At 44.0% G+C, this 16,189-nt stretch overlaps 1 protein-coding gene across 1 annotated transcript in view; it reads right to left on the reverse strand.

The window, feature by feature from the left end:
• The window catches only part of LOC110536862 (phospholipid phosphatase-related protein type 1), a 190,145-nt gene that overhangs the window by 56,111 nt on the left and 117,845 nt on the right, over positions 1 to 16,189 (reverse strand). The window contains exons 6-7 of the mRNA XM_090191435.1: positions 11,793 to 11,969; positions 10,055 to 10,186 (exon numbers count right to left, since the gene is read on the reverse strand). Coding sequence (XP_090047561.1) covers positions 10,055 to 10,186; positions 11,793 to 11,969 — 309 coding nt within the window. The remainder of the gene's footprint in view (positions 1 to 10,054; positions 10,187 to 11,792; positions 11,970 to 16,189) is intronic.

The raw sequence follows: 16,189 nt of genomic DNA on the forward strand, positions 1-16,189 counted from the left end.
TCAGAGGCAGGTGTTCGTCATTGTCTCTGATTGGGAACCATATTTAGGTAGCCTGGGTTTCACTGTGTGTTTGTGGGTGATTGTTCCTGTCTATGTGTTTTTCACCAGATAGGCTGTTTTAGGTTTTCGTTACGTTCATCACGTTCTTTATTTTGTAGTGTTTGCATTGATTCGTGTTTTACGTTTGTTCATTAAAACATGGATCGCAATCTACACGCTGCATTTTGGTCCGACTCTCCTTCACATACGGAAAACCGTTACAGAATCACCCACCACCAACGGACCAAGCAGCGTGTCAACAGGCAGCAGCAGCAGCGTAAAGAGGAATGGACATGGGAGGACGTTTTGGATGGCAAGGGCTGTTACACTTGGGAGGAGATACTGGCTGGAAGAGATCGCCTCCCATGGGAACAGGTGGAGGCACTTAGGAGAGCAGAGGCAGCCGGAGAGAGGAGCCGGCGATATGAGGGAACACGGCTGGCAAGGAAGCCCGAGAGGCAGCCCCAAAAATTTCTTGGGGGGGGGCTAACAGGGAGTATGGCTACGCCAGGTAGGAGACCTGGGCAGACTCCCTGTGCTTACCGGGGGGCTAGAGAGACCGGACAGGCACCGTGTTATGCAGTGGTGCGCACGGTGTCTCCAGTGCGGGTGCATAGCCCGGTGCGGTATATTCCAGCTCCGCGTGTCGGCCGGGCTAGATTGAGCGTCGAGCCTAATGCCATGAAGCCGGCTCTACGCAGCTGGTCCCCAGTGCGTCTCCTTGGGCCGGCTTACATGGCACCAGCCTTGCGCTCGGTGTCTCCGGTTCGCCTGCATAGCCCAGTGCGGGCTATTCCACCTCGCCGCACTGGCAGGGCGACCATGAGCATTCAACCAGGTAAGGTTGGGCATGCTCGGTGCTCAAGAGCTCCAGTGCACCTGCACGGTCCGGTTTTTCCAGTACCACCTCCACACCCCAGCCCTCCGGTAGCAGCTCCCCGCACCAGGCTTCCTGTGCGTGTCCTCGGCCCAGTACCACCAGTGCCAGCACCACGCATCAGGCCTACAGTGCGCCTCGCCTGTCCAGCGCTGTCGGAGCCCTCCTCCTCTCCAGCGCTGTCGGAGTCTCCCGCCTGTTTAGCGCTGTTAGAGCCTTCCTTCTCTACAGCGCTGCCGGAGTCTCCCGCCTGTTCAGAACTGCCAGTTAGCATAGAGCTGCCAGTTAGCATAGAGCTGCCAGTTAGCATAGAGCTGCCAGTCTGCAAGGAGCTGCCAGTCTGCAAGGAGCTGCCAGTCTGCAAGGAGCTGCCAGTCTGCAAGGAGCTGCCAGTCTGCAAGGAGCTGCCAGTCTGCATAGAGCTGCCAGTCTGCAAGGAGCTGCCTGTCTGCAAGGAGCCGCCAGAGCTGCCTGTCTGCAGGATGCCGCCAAAGCTGCCAGTCTGCAAGGAGCCGCCAGAGCTGCCAGTCTGCAAGGAGCCGCCAGAGCTGCCAGTTAGCATGGAGCAGCCAGGGCCGCCAGTCAGTATGGAGCAGCCAGGGCCGCCAGTCAGCATGGAGCAGCCAGGGCCGCCAGTCAGCATGGAGCAGCCAGGGCCGCCAGTCAGCATGGAGCAGCCAGGGCCGCCAGTCAGCATGGAGCAGCCAGTCAGCATGGAGCAGCCAGAGCAGCCAGTCAGCATGGAGCAGCCAGAGCTGCCAGTCAGCATGGAGCAGCCAGTCAGCATGGAGCAGCCAGAGCTGCCAGTCAGCATGGAGCAGCCAGTCAGCATGGAGCAGCCAGAGCTGCCAGTCAGCATGGAGCAGCCAGTCAGCATGGAGCAGCCAGAGCTGCCAGTCGACCAGACTCTCCCAGATCTGCCAGTCGACCAGACTCTCCCAGATCTGCCAGTCGACCAGACTCTCCCAGATCTGCCAGTCGACCAGACTCTCCCAGATCTGCCAGTCGACCAGACTCTTCCAGATCTGCCAGTCGACCAGACTCTTCCAGATCTGCCAGTCGACCAGACTCTTCCAGATCTGCCAGTCGACCAGACTCTTCCAGATCTGCCAGTCGACCAGACTCTTCCAGATCTGCCAGTCGACCAGACTCTTCCAGATCTGCCAGTCAGCCAGGATCTGCTAGATCCTACTACCTGCCTGGGCTTCCTCTCAGTGCTGAGCTTCCTCTCAGTGCTGAGCGTCCTTTCAGTGCTGAGCTACCCATCAGTCCCGAGCTACCTCTGTCCCGAGCTGTCCCTCTGTCCCGAGCGGTCATTAAGGAGGGTAACCTATCTAGGGACGCAAGGGAGGTGGACTAAAACGATTATGGAGTGGGGTCCACGTCCAGCGCCAGAGCCGCCACCGCGGACAGATGCCCACCCAGACCCTCCCCTATAGGTTCAGGTTTTGCGGCCGGAGTCCGCACCTTGGGGGGGGGGGTACTGTCACACCCTGACCATAGTTTACTTTGTATATTTCTATGTTGTGGTTGGTCAGGGTGTGAGCTGAGTGGGCATTCTATGTTACATGTCTAGTTTGTCTAGTTCTATGTTCGGCCTGATATGGTTCTCAATCAGAGGCAGGTGTTCGTCATTGTCTCTGATTGGGAACCATATTTAGGTAGCCTGGGTTTCACTGTGTGTTTGTGGGTGATTGTTCCTGTCTATGTGTTTTTCACCAGATAGGCTGTTTTAGGTTTTCGTTACGTTCATCACGTTCTTTATTCTGTAGTGTTTGCATTGATTCGTGTTTTACGTTTGTTCATTAAAACATGGATCGCAATCTACACGCTGCATTTTGGTCCGACTCTCCTTCACATACGGAAAACCGTTACAGGTACAGTATAGTAAAGTATGGTACAGTAAAGTATGGTACAGTGTAATATGGTGCAGTATAGTACGCCATAGCATGGTACAGTACAGTATAGTATGGCACAGTATAGTATAGCATGGTACAGTATAGTATACTATGGTACAGTACAGTACATTATGGTACAGTATACTACGGTGCAGTATAGTATAGTATGGCACAGTACAGTATAGCATGGTACAGTACAGTATAGTATGGTACAGTATACTATGGTGCAGTATAGTATAGTATAGTACAGTATAGTAAAGTATGGTACAGTGTAATATGGTGCAGTATAGAACGCCATAGCATGGTACAGTACAGTATACTATGGTACATTACAGTATAGTATGGTACAGTATAGTAAAGTATGGTACAGTATACTATGGTGCAGTATAGTATGCCATAGCATGGTACAGTATACTATGGTACAGTATAGTATAGTATGGTACAGTACAGTATAGTATGGTACAATATAGTAAAGTATGGTACAGTATACCATGGTGCAGTAGAGGACGCCATAGCATGGTACAGAAAATAATGATAAAATATAGTATTATCCAGTATTGCATGTTGCAGTACAGTATGATACAGTATAGTTCAGTATAGTGTGATACAGTATAGTTCAGTATGGTATGATACAGTATAGTTCAGTATAGTATGATACAGTATAGTTCAGTATAGTATGATACAGAATAGTTCAGTATGGTATGATACAGTATAGTTCAGTATAGTATGATACAGCATAGTATGATACAGTATAGTTCAGTATAGTATGATACAGTATAGTTCAGTATAGTATGATACAGTATAGTTCAGTATGGTATGATACAGTATAGTTCAGTATAGTATGTTACAGTATAGTTCGGTATAGTATGATACAGTATAGTATGATACAGTATAGTTCAGTATGGTATGATACAGTATAGTATGATACAGTATAGTTCAGTATGGTATGGTACAGTATAGTGCAGTATAGCATGATACAGTAAAGTTAAGTATAGTATGTTACAGTATAGTTCAGTATAGTATGATACAGTATAGTATGATACAGTATAGTTCAGTATAGTATGATACAGTATAGTTCAGTATAGTATGATACAGTATAGTTCAGTATGGCATGATACAGTATAGTTCAGTATAGTATGATACAGTATAGTTCAGTATAGTATGTTACAGTATAGTTCAGTATAGTATGATACAGTATAGTATGATACAGTATAGTTCAGTATGGTATGATACAGTATAGTATGATACAGTATAGTTCAGTATGGTATGGTACAGTATAGTGCAGTATAGTATGATACAGTATAGTTCAGTATAGTATGATGCAGTATAGTTCAGTATAGTATGATACAGTATAGTTCAGTATAGTATGAAACAGTATAGCATGATACAGTATAGTTCAGAATAGTATGATACAGTATAGTTCAGTATAGTATGATACAGTATAGTTCAGTATAGTATGATACAGTATAGTTCAGTATAGTATGATACAGTATAGTTCAGTATGGTATGATACAGTATAGTATGATACAGTATAGTATGATACAGTATAGTATGATACAGAATAGTTCAGTATGGTATGATACAGTATAGTATGATACAGTATAGTATGATACAGTATAGTTCAGTATAGTATGATACAGTATAGTATGTTACAGTATAGTATGATACAGTATAGTTCAGTATGGGATGATACAGTATAGTACGATACAGTATAGTATGATACAGTATAGTATGATACAGTATAGTTCAGTATGGTATGATACAGTATAGTATGATACAGTATAGGTCAGTATGGTATGATACAGTATAGTATGATACAGTATAGTATGGTACAGTATAGTTCAGTATGGTATGATGCAGTATAGTTCAGTATAGTATGATACAGTATAGTTCAGTATAGTATGATACAGTATAGTATGATACAGTATAGTATGATACAGTATAGTATGATACAGTATAGTTCAGTATGGTATGATACAGTATAGTATGATACAGTATAGGTCAGTATGGTATGATACAGTATAGTATGATACAGTATAGTATGGTACAGTATAGTTCAGTATGGTATGATGCAGTATAGTTCAGTATAGTATGATACAGTATAGTTCAGTATAGTATGATACAGTATAGTACGATACAGTATAGTTCAGTATAGTATGATACAGTATAGTTCAGTATAGTATGATACATTATACTTCAGTATGGTATGATACAGTATACTTCAGTATAGTATGATACATTATACTTCAGTATGGTATGATACATTATAGTTCAGTATAGTATGATACAGTATACTTCAGTATAGTATGATTCAGTATAGTTCAGTATAGTACTATACAGTATAGTTCAGTATAGTATGAAACAGTATAGTTTAGTATAGTATGATACAGTATAGTGCAGTATAGTAAGATACAGTATAGTTCAGTATAGTATGATACAGTATAGTTCAGTATAGTATGATACCGTATAGGTCAGTAAAGTATGATACAGTATAGCGCAGTATAGTATGATACAGTATAGTTCAGTATAGTATGAAACAGTATAGTTCAGTACAGTACTATACAGTATAGTTCAGTATAGTATGAAACAGTATAGTTCAGTATAGTATGATACAGTATAGTTCAGTAAGGTATGATACAGTATAGTATGATACAGTATAGTTCAGTATAGTATGATACAGTATAGTTCAGTATAGTATGATACGGTATAGTTCAGTATAGTATGATACAGTATAGTCTAGTATAGTATGATACAGTATAGTTCAGTATGGTATGATACAGTATAGTGCAATATAGTACGATACAGTATAGTTCAGTATAGTATAATACAGTTTAGTTCAGTATAGTATGAAACAGTATAGTTCAGTATAGTACGATCCAGTATAGTTCAGTATAGTATGAAACAGTATAGTTCAGTATAGTATGATACAGTATAGTTCAGTATGGTATGATACAGTATAGTATGCTACAGTATAGTTCAGTATAGTATGATACGGTATAGTTCAGTATAGTATGATACAGTATAGTCTAGTATAGTATGATACAGTATCGTTCAGTATGGTATGACACAGTATAGTATGATACAGTGTAGTTCAGTATAGTATGATACAGTATAGTTCAGTATAGTATGATACAGTATAGTTCAGTATAGTATGATACAGTATAGTTCAGTATAGTTTGATACAGTATAGTTCAGTATAGTTTGATACAGTATAGTTCAGTTCAGTAGGGTATGATACGGTATAGTATGGTACAGAATAGTATTGAACAGTAGTGTTAAGTGGTTACCTGTGCAGTAATATTGAACAGCAGTGTTAAGTGGGTAATTACCTGTGCAGTAATATTGAACAGTAGTGTTAAGTGCAGTAATACTGAACAGTAGTGTTAAGTGCAGTAGTATTGAACAGTAGTGTTAAGTGGTACCTGTGCAGTAATATTCAACAGTAGTGTTAAGTGATTACCTGTGCAGTAATATTGAACAGTAGTGTTAAGTGCAGTAGTATTGAACAGTAGTGTTAAGTGGTACCTGTGCAGTAATATTGAACAGTAGTGTTAAGTGGTTACCTGTGCAGTAGTATTGAACAGTAGTGTTAAGTGGATTACCTGTGCAGTAATATTGAACAGTAGTGTTAAGTGCAGTAGTATTGAACAGTAGGGTTAAGTGCAGTAGTATTGAACAGTAGTGTTAAGTGCAGTAATATTGAACAGTAGTGTTAAGTTTACCTGTGCAGTAGTATTGAACAGTAGTGTTAAGTGGTTACCTGTGCAGTAGTATTGAACAGTAGTGTTAAGTGCAGTAGTATTGAACAGTAGTGCTAAGTGGTTACCTGTGCAGTAATATTGAACAGTAGTGTTAAGTGCAGTAGTATTGAACAGTAGTGTTAATTGCAGTAGTATGGAAGAGTAAAGTGAATTGGTTACATGTGTGGTAATATTGAACAGTAGTGTTAAGTACAGTAATATTGAACAGTAGTGTTAAGTGCAGTAATATTGAACAGCAGTGTTAAGTGGTTACCTGTGCAGTAGTATTGAACAGTAGTGTTAAGTGCAGTAATATTGAACAGTAGTGTTAAGTGGTTACCTGTGCAGTAGTATTGAACAGTAGTGTTAAGTGCAGTAATATTGAACAGTAGTGTTAAGTTTACCTGTGCAGTAGTATTGAACAGTAGTGTTAAGTGGGTAATTACCTGTGCAGTAATATTGAACAGTAGTAATAAGTGCAGTAATATTGAACAGTAGTGTTAAGTTTACCTGTGCAGTAGTATTGAACAGTAGTGTTAAGTTGTTACCAGTGCAGTAGTATTGAACAGTAGTGTTAAGTGCAGTAATATTGAACAGTAGTGTTAAGTTTACCTGTGCAGTAGTATTGAACAGTAGTGTTAAGTGGTTACCTGTGCAGTAGTATTGAACAGTAGTGTTAAGTGGTACCTGTGCAGTAGTATTGAACAGTAGTGTTAAGTGGTTACCTGTGCAGTAGTATTGAACAGTAGTGTTAAGTGCAGTAGTATTGAACAGTATTGTTAAGGGGTTACTTGTGCAGTAGTATTGAACAGTAGTGTTAAGTGCAGTAGTATTGAACAGTAGGGTTAAGTGCAGTAGTATTGAACAGTAGTGTTAAGTGCAGTAATATTGAACAGTAGTGTTAAGTTTACCTGTGCAGTAGTATTGAACAGTAGTGTTAAGTGGTTACCTGTGCAGTAGTATTGAACAGTAGTGTTAAGTGCAGTAGTATTGAACAGTAGTGCTAAGTGGTTACCTGTGCAGTAATATTGAACAGTAGTGTTAAGTGCAGTAGTATTGAACAGTAGTGTTAATTGCAGTAGTATGGAAGAGTAAAGTGAATTGGTTACATGTGTGGTAATATTGAACAGTAGTGTTAAGTACAGTAATATTGAACAGTAGTGTTAAGTGCAGTAATATTGAACAGCAGTGTTAAGTGGTTACCTGTGCAGTAGTATTGAACAGTAGTGTTAAGTGCAGTAATATTGAACAGTAGTGTTAAGTGGTTACCTGTGCAGTAGTATTGAACAGTAGTGTTAAGTGCAGTAATATTGAACAGTAGTGTTAAGTTTACCTGTGCAGTAGTATTGAACAGTAGTGTTAAGTGGGTAATTACCTGTGCAGTAATATTGAACAGTAGTAATAAGTGCAGTAATATTGAACAGTAGTGTTAAGTTTACCTGTGCAGTAGTATTGAACAGTAGTGTTAAGTTGTTACCAGTGCAGTAGTATTGAACAGTAGTGTTAAGTGCAGTAATATTGAACAGTAGTGTTAAGTTTACCTGTGCAGTAGTATTGAACAGTAGTGTTAAGTGGTTACCTGTGCAGTAGTATTGAACAGTAGTGTTAAGTGGTTACCTGTGCAGTAGTATTGAACAGTAGTGTTAAGTGCAGTAGTATTGAACAGTATTGTTAAGGGGTTACTTGTGCAGTAGTATTGAACAGTAGTGTTAAGTGATTACCTGTGCAGTAATATTGAACAGTAGTGTTAAGTTTACCTGTGCAGTAGTATTGAACAGTAGTGTTAAGTGCAGTAATTACCTGTGCAGTAGTATTGAACAGTAGTGTTAAGTGGGTAATTACCTGTGCAGTAGTATTGAACAGTAGTGTTAAGTGCAGTAATATTGAACAGTAGTGTTAAATGCAGTAGTATTGAACAGTAGTGTTAAGTGGGTAATTACCTGTGCAGTAGTATTGAACAGTAGTGTTAAGTGCTGTAGTATGGAACAGTAGTGTTAAGTGGGTTTACCTGTGCAGTAATATTGAACAGTAGTGTTAAGTGGATACCTGTGCAGTAGTATTGAACAGTAGTGTTAAGTGCTGCAGTATGGAACAGTAGTGTTAAGTGGGTTTACCTGTGCAGTAATATTGAACAGTAGTGTTAAGTGGATACCTGTGCAGTAGTATTGAACAGTAGTGTTAAGTGGATACCTGTGCAGTAGTATTGAACAGTAGTGTTAAGTGGGTTTACCTGTGCAGTAATATTGAACAGTAGTGTTAAGTGGATACCTGTGCAGTAGTATTGAACAGTAGTGTTAAGTGGGTTTACCTGTGCAGTAATATTGAATAGTAGTTTTAATTAAGTGGGTAAATTACCTGTGCAGTAGTATTGAACAGTAGTGTTAAGTGCAGTAGTATTGAACAGTAGTGTTAAGGTAATATTGAACAGTAGTGTTAAGTGGATACCTGTGCAGTAATATTGAACAGTAGTTTTAAGTGGGTAAATAGTGTTAAGTGCAGTAATATTGAATAGTTGAATAGTTTTAAGTGGGTAAATTACCTGTGCAGTAGTATTGAACAGTAGTGTTAAGTGCAGTAGTATTGAACAGTAGTGTTAAGTGGATACCTGTGCAGTAATATTGAACAGTAATGTTAAGTGCAGTAATATTGAATAGTAGTTTTAAGTGGGTAAATTACCTGTGCAGTAGTATTGAACAGTAGTGTTAAGTGCAGTAGTATTGAACAGTAGTGCTAAGTGGTTACCTGTGCAGTAATATTGAACAGTCGCGTTAAGTGCAGTAATATTGAACAGTAGTGTTAAGTGGTACCTGTGCAGTAATATTGAACAGTAGTGTTAAGTGGTACCAGTGCAGTAATATTGAACAGTAGTGCTAAGTGGTTACCTGTGCAGTAGTATTGAACAGTAGTGTTAAGTGCAGTAGTATTGAACAGTGGTGTTAAGTGGTACCTGTGCAGTAGTATTGAACAGTAGTGTTAAGTGGTACCTGTGCAGTAATATTGAACAGTAGTGTTAAGTGGTACCTGTGCAGTAATATTGAACAGTAGTGTTAAGTGCAGTAGTATTGAACAGTGGTGTTAAGTGGTACCTGTGCAGTAGTATTGAACAGTAGTGTTAAGTGGTACCTGTGCAGTAGTATTGAACAGTAGTGGGGGGCGGCAGGGTAGCCTAGTGGTTAGAGCGTTGGACTAGTAACCGGAAGGTTGCGAGTTCAAACCCCCGAGCTGACAAGGTACAAATCTGTCGTTCTGCCCCTGAACAGGCAGTTAACCCACTGTTCCCAGGCCGTCATTGAAAATAAGAATTTGTTCTTAACTGACTTGCCTGGTTAAATAAAGGTAAAATAAAAATAAAAAAAAGTGTTAAGTGCAGTAGTATTGAACAGTGGTGTTAAGTGGTACCTGTGCAGTAATATTGAACAGTAGTGCTAAGTGGTTACCTGTGCAGTAGTATTGAACAGTAGTGTTAAGTGCAGTAGTATTGAACAGAAGTGTTAAGTTACCTGTGCGCTGAGTGTCTCCAGGGGGCTCTGGACGCGGGGGAAGGTCATTAGAGGGAGACCACGGTAATCTTCAGTCTTCTGCTTGGTGGCAGTCGAGTGGGCTCCTTTAAAGTTGTTCACCACACAGATACCCTAAAACAAAAGGAGACATACCAGAGAGTGGACAAAACATTTAGAACACCTACACTTTCCATGACATACACTTATTGATGTCACTTGTTAAATCCTCTTAAATCAATCAGTGTAGATCAATGGGAGAACACAGGATAAATAAGGATTGTTAAACCTTGAGACAATGGAGACATGGATTGTGTATGTGTGCCAATAAGGAGGGTAAACAGGCAAGACAAAAGATTTAAGTGACTTTGAATGGGGCATGGTAGTTGGTCCCAGGAGCACCGGTTTGTGTCAAGGACTGCAACACTGCTGGGATTTTCAAACTCAACAGTTTCCTGTGGGTATCAAGAATGGTCCACCACCCCAAAGGACATCCAGCCAACTTGACACAACTGTGGAAAGCATTGGAGTCAACATGGGCCAGCATCTTCGTGGAATGCTTTAGACACCGTGTAGAGTCAACATGGACCAGCATCTTCGTGGAATGCTTTAGACACCGTGTAGTCAACATGGGCCAGCATCTTCGTGGAATGCTTTAGATACCGTGTAGAGTCAACATGGACCAGCATCTTCGTGGAATGCTTTAGACACCGTGTAGAGTCAACATGGGCCAGCATCTTCGTGGAATGCTTTAGACACCGTGTAGAGTCAACATGGGCCAGCATCTTCGTGGAATGCTTTAGACACCGTGTAGAGTCAACATGGACCAGCATCTTCGTGGAATGCTTTAGACACCGTGTAGAGTCAACATGGGCCAGCATCTTCGTGGAATGCTTTAGACACCGTGTAGAGTCAACGTGGGCCAGCATCTTCGTGGAATGCTTTAGACACCGTGTAGAGTCAACATGGGCCAGCATCTTCGTGGAATGCTTTAGACACCGTGTAGAGTCAACATGGACCAGCATCTTCGTGGAATGCTTTAGACACCGTGTAGAGTCAACATGGGCCAGCATCTTCGTGGAATGCTTTAGACACCGTGTAGAGTCAACATGGACCAGCATCTTCGTGGAATGCTTTAGACACCGTGTAGTCAACATGGGCCAGCATCTTCGTGGAATGCTTTAGACACCGTGTAGAGTCAACATGGACCAGCATCTTCGTGGAATGCTTTAGACACCGTGTAGAGTCAACATGGGCCAGCATCTTTGTGGAATGCTTTAGATATCGTGTAGAGTCCATTCCCTGACAAACTGAGGCTGTTCTGAGGGCAAAAGGGGGGTGCAACTCAATATTAAGAAGGTGTTCCTAATGTCAGGTACACTCAGTGTATATTTGTCATTGTGTTTAAGGTTATTGTCCTGCCGAAAGGTGAATTTGTCTCCCAGTGTCTGGTAGTCCTCACCAGGAAGAGATAAATAAACATTAGTCCTCACCAGGAAGAGATAAAGAAACGTTAGTCCTCACCAGGAAGAGATAAAGAAACGTTAGTCCTCACCAGGAAGAGGTAAATAAACATTAGTCCTCAGCAGGAAGAGATAAAGAAACGTTAGTCCTCACCAGGAAGAGATAAATACACATTAGTCCTCACCAGGAAGAGAAAAAAAAACATTAGTCCTCACCAGGAAGAGATAAAGAAACGTTAGTCCTCACCAGGAAGAGAAAAATAAACATTAGTCCTCACCAGGAAGAGAGCGATAGAGCTGCCCAGGACGAACCCAGCGATGACATCAGAACAGTGGTTCCGGTACTCCGAGACCCGGTTGAGCCCGGTGAGGAACGCTGTACACAGGGTACCCAGGCACAGCACCGGTTTGGCCAGGCGACTACTCTTAGTCTTTATGGTGCTAGTGATGTACATCTGGAACAACAAGACACCAGAACATGGTGAGACAAAACCACAGAGATTCCAAAATAATCCATCTCTATGAACGGAGCAGCCTGCCTCTGTAAAACAGACGGCTTCTCTAGATCTGAAAAACAGAGCTCGAGAGCCTGCCTCTGTAAAACAGACGGCTACTCTAGATCTGAAAAACAGAGCTCGAGAGCCTGCCTCTGTAAAACAGACGGCTACTCTAGATCTGAAAAACAGAGCTCGAGAGCCTGCCTCTGTAAAACAGACGGCTACTCTAGTTCTGAAAAACAGAGCTCGATAAGAGACAACACTATGACTGAATGACCAGCTTCTGTAACACAGTAGGAATACATAACCCTTTGACACAAACTGTCAGTTTGTGTTTAGTCATCACCATCATCATCATCATCACCACCATCACCACCATTCTCATCATCATCAGTCACATCATCACCAACATTATCATCATCATCACCATCACAATCATCAACCATCATTCTCATCACCATCATCCTCACCATCACCACCATCATCATTACTCTCATCACCATCATCATCAATCTCATCATCATCACCACCATTACTCTCATCATCACCAACATCATTATTCTCATTATCATCATTACTCTAATCATCATCATCACCATCATCGCCATTGTTAATGACTAATGACGAGAGCACATTTTAGTTGAATAATGAGTTATTTTATAATTGCATAATCTACTTATTAGTAGTAATAATCAGGTCATTATTAGTAAAAACATGTTATGAGTTTAGTGGTTTAGGTTGTACATTACAGTTTTATATATTTACTGCGTTATATCATCATATCCTCTTTGTATGAATGGATTGTTTTTACATATTCTTGGAGATTGAAAACAGTGTTCTCCTTGTGTATGAGAAGAGTCATTATGTAGTGGACTGCAGTAGACTGTAGGAATGTTTACTCCCCTAACTCAAGGCCTCTCCTGACTGATAAGAAGACCTGTGAGAGGCATGGAGGAGTATGAAGGTTCCGGACTCAAGCTGGGACACGATAACACCATCTGCCCAGTAAAAGAGGTGTTCATCCTAGAAAAATAAAGGGGGGGGGGGGGGGTATAAGGGGGGTGGCTGTCTTGGCAGCTGTGTTGTTGTCTTGGCAACTGCAACACCTACTGTGGTGAATAAATCTAGCTTCAGTTTTCTCAGAGTTCATCTGGATTATTGTGCCAGACCATAGCACCTAACAATTTGTGTTGTCGGCAGGACTCACCATGATATTCAGTCAAACTAAATTAGTGGAACAGGAACCTGCACACAGAATGAGGTATGAAAGTTCCTACACCCGTTTCCACTCTTTCTGACATCTTGGGGGAGAGGAGGGTCATAGGCTGAATATAAATTATGGGAAACCTAGAGAGCCTGGATTTATTCAGTAGGCCAACTTTAACCCCTATATTGGTTAGACTGGGCACTGCCGGGACGGCCTGCTTAAGAGGGTAAGCGCCCATATAGGTTAGACTATGCACCGCAGAGACTACGTGCCTAGGAGGTTTAACCATCCCCTAGGACGAGCGGTTGACGTCCCCTAGGAGGGTTTAAACCATCCCCTAGGACGAGGGGTTGAAGTCCCCTAGGAGGGTTTAACCATCCCCTAGGACGAGGGGTTGACGTCCCCTAGGAGGGTTTAACCATCCCCTAGGACGAGGGGTTGAAGTCCCCTAGGAGGGTTTAACCATCCCCTAGGATGAGGGGTTGAAGTCCCCTAGGAGGGTTTAACCATCCCCTAGGACGAGGGGTTGACGTCCCCTAGGAGGGTTTAACCATCCCCTAGGACGAGGGGTTGAAGTCCCCTAGGAGGGTTTAACCATCCCCTAGGACGAGGGGTTGAAGTCCCCTAGGAGGGTTTAACCATCCCCTAGGACGAGGGGTTGAAGTCCCCTAGGAGGGTTTAACCATCCCCTAGGACGAGGGGTTGAAGTCCCCTAGGAGGGTTTAACCATCCCCTAGGACGAGGGGTTGACGTCCCCTAGGAGGGTTTAACCATCCCCTAGGACGAGGGGTTGAAGTCCCCTAGGAGGGTTTAACCATCCCCTAGGACGAGGGGTTGAAGTCCCCTAGGAGGGTTTAACCATCCCCTAGGACGAGGGGTTGAAGTCCCCTAGGAGGGTTTAACCATCCCCTAGGACGAGGGGTTGAAGTCCCCTAGGAGGGTTTAACCATCCCCTAGGACGAGGGGTTGAAGTCCCCTAGGAGGGTTTAACCAACCCCTAGGATGAGGGGTTGAAGTCCCCTAGGAGGGTTTAACCATCCCCTAGGATGAGGGGTTGAAGTCCCCTAGGAGGGTTTAACCATCCTCTAGGACGAGGGGTTGAAGTCCCCTAGGAGGGTTTAACCATCCCCTAGGATGAGGGGTTGAAGTCCCCTAGGAGGGTTTAACCATCCCCTAGGACGAGGGGTTGAAGTCCCCTAGGAGGGTTTAACCAACACCTAGGACGAAGGGTTGAAGTCCCCTAGGAGGGTTTAACCATCCCCTAGGACGAGGGGTTGCAGTCCCCTAGGAGGGTTTAACCATCCCCTAGGGCGAGGGGTTGAAGTCCCCTAGGAGGGTTTAACCATCCCCTAGGACGAGGGGTTGAAGTCCCCTAGGAGGGTTTAACCATCCCCTAGGACGAGGGGTTGACGTCCCCTAGGAGGGTTTAACCATCCCCTAGGACGAGGGGTTGAAGTCCCCTAGGAGGGTTTAACCATCCCCTAGGACGAGGGGTTGAAGTCCCCTAGGAGGGTTTAACCATCCCCTAGGACGAGGGGTTGAAGTCCCCTAGGAGGGTTTAACCATCCCCTAGGACGAGGGGTTGAAGTCCCCTAGGAGGGTTTAACCATCCCCTAGGACGAGGGGTTGAAGTCCCCTAGGAGGGCTTAACCATCCCCTAGGACGAGGGGTTGAAGTCCCCTAGGAGGGTTTAACCATCCCCTAGGATGAGGGGTTGAAGTCCCCTAGGAGGGTTTAACCATCCCCTAGGATGAGGGGTTGAAGTCCCCTAGGAGGGTTTAACCATCCCCTAGGACGAGGGGTTGAAGTCCCCTAGGAGGGTTTAACCATCCCCTAGGACGAGGGGTTGAAGTCCCCTAGGAGGGTTTAACCATCCCCTAGGACGAGGGGTTGAAGTCCCCTAGGAGGGTTTAACCATCCCCTAGGACGAGGGGTTGACGTCCTTCTTAATACTGAGATCGAATTAGGTGGAAATAGGAAAACCACCGTGGTTGACCTGGGAACAGTGGTATTTGAGTCGGGAGGGTGGAATCTTACAACTTCCTGTGATCCACATCAACCTTCCGCAGAGTCTCCCTTGGTAAATTTGTGTACTCTAGTGTCGTCATTCACTGAAATCATTAGGTAGCTTGACACATTTATTAAGCACCTTGGAAAAAAAGGGCAAGTATTACCGGGCCTCCCGGGTGGCGCAGTGGTCTAAGGCACTGCATCGCAGTACAGTGGTCTAAGGCACTGCATCGCAGTACAGTGGTCTAAGGCACTGCATCGCAGTACAGTGGTCTAAGGCACTGCATCGCAGGACAGTGGTCTAAGGCACTGCATCGCAGTACAGTGGTCTAAGGCACTGCATCGCAGTACAGTGGTCTAAGGCACTGCATCGCAGTACAGTGGTCTAAGGCACTGCATCGCAGTACAGTGGTCTAAGGCACTGCATCGCAGTACAGTGGTCTAAGGCACTGCATCACAGTACAGTGGTCTAAGGCACTGCATCGCAGTACAGTGGTCTAAGGCACTGCATCGCAGTGCTAGCTGTGCCACTAGAAGACTGTCCGTTCGAGCCCAGGCTCTGTCGCAGCTGGCCGCGACCGGGAGGTCCGTGGGGCGAAGCACAATTGGCCTAGCGTCGTCCGGGTTAGGGAGGGCTTGGTCGGTAGGGATATCCTTGTCTTATCGCGCAGTAGCAACTCTTGTGGTGGGCCGGGCGCAGGGCGCGCTAACCAGGTCGCAAGGTGCACGGTGTTTCCTCTGACACATTGGTGCGGCTGCCTTCCGGGTTGGATGAGCGCTGGTCTGGGTCCCACACAGTGTTGGTCTGGGTCCCACACAGTGTTGGTCTGGGTCCCACACAGTGTTGGTCTGGGTCCCACACAGTGTTGGTCTGGGTCCCACACAGTGCTGGTCTGGGTCCCACACAGTGCTGGTCTGGGTCCCACACAGTGCTCTGCACCTACAATGGTTCTGGGAGATA

This window comes from Oncorhynchus mykiss, chromosome 12 (assembly GCF_057628025.1).
Source record: "Oncorhynchus mykiss isolate SJ-2025 chromosome 12, ASM5762802v1, whole genome shotgun sequence".
In the NCBI taxonomy this organism is placed as follows: Eukaryota; Metazoa; Chordata; class Actinopteri; order Salmoniformes; family Salmonidae; genus Oncorhynchus; species Oncorhynchus mykiss.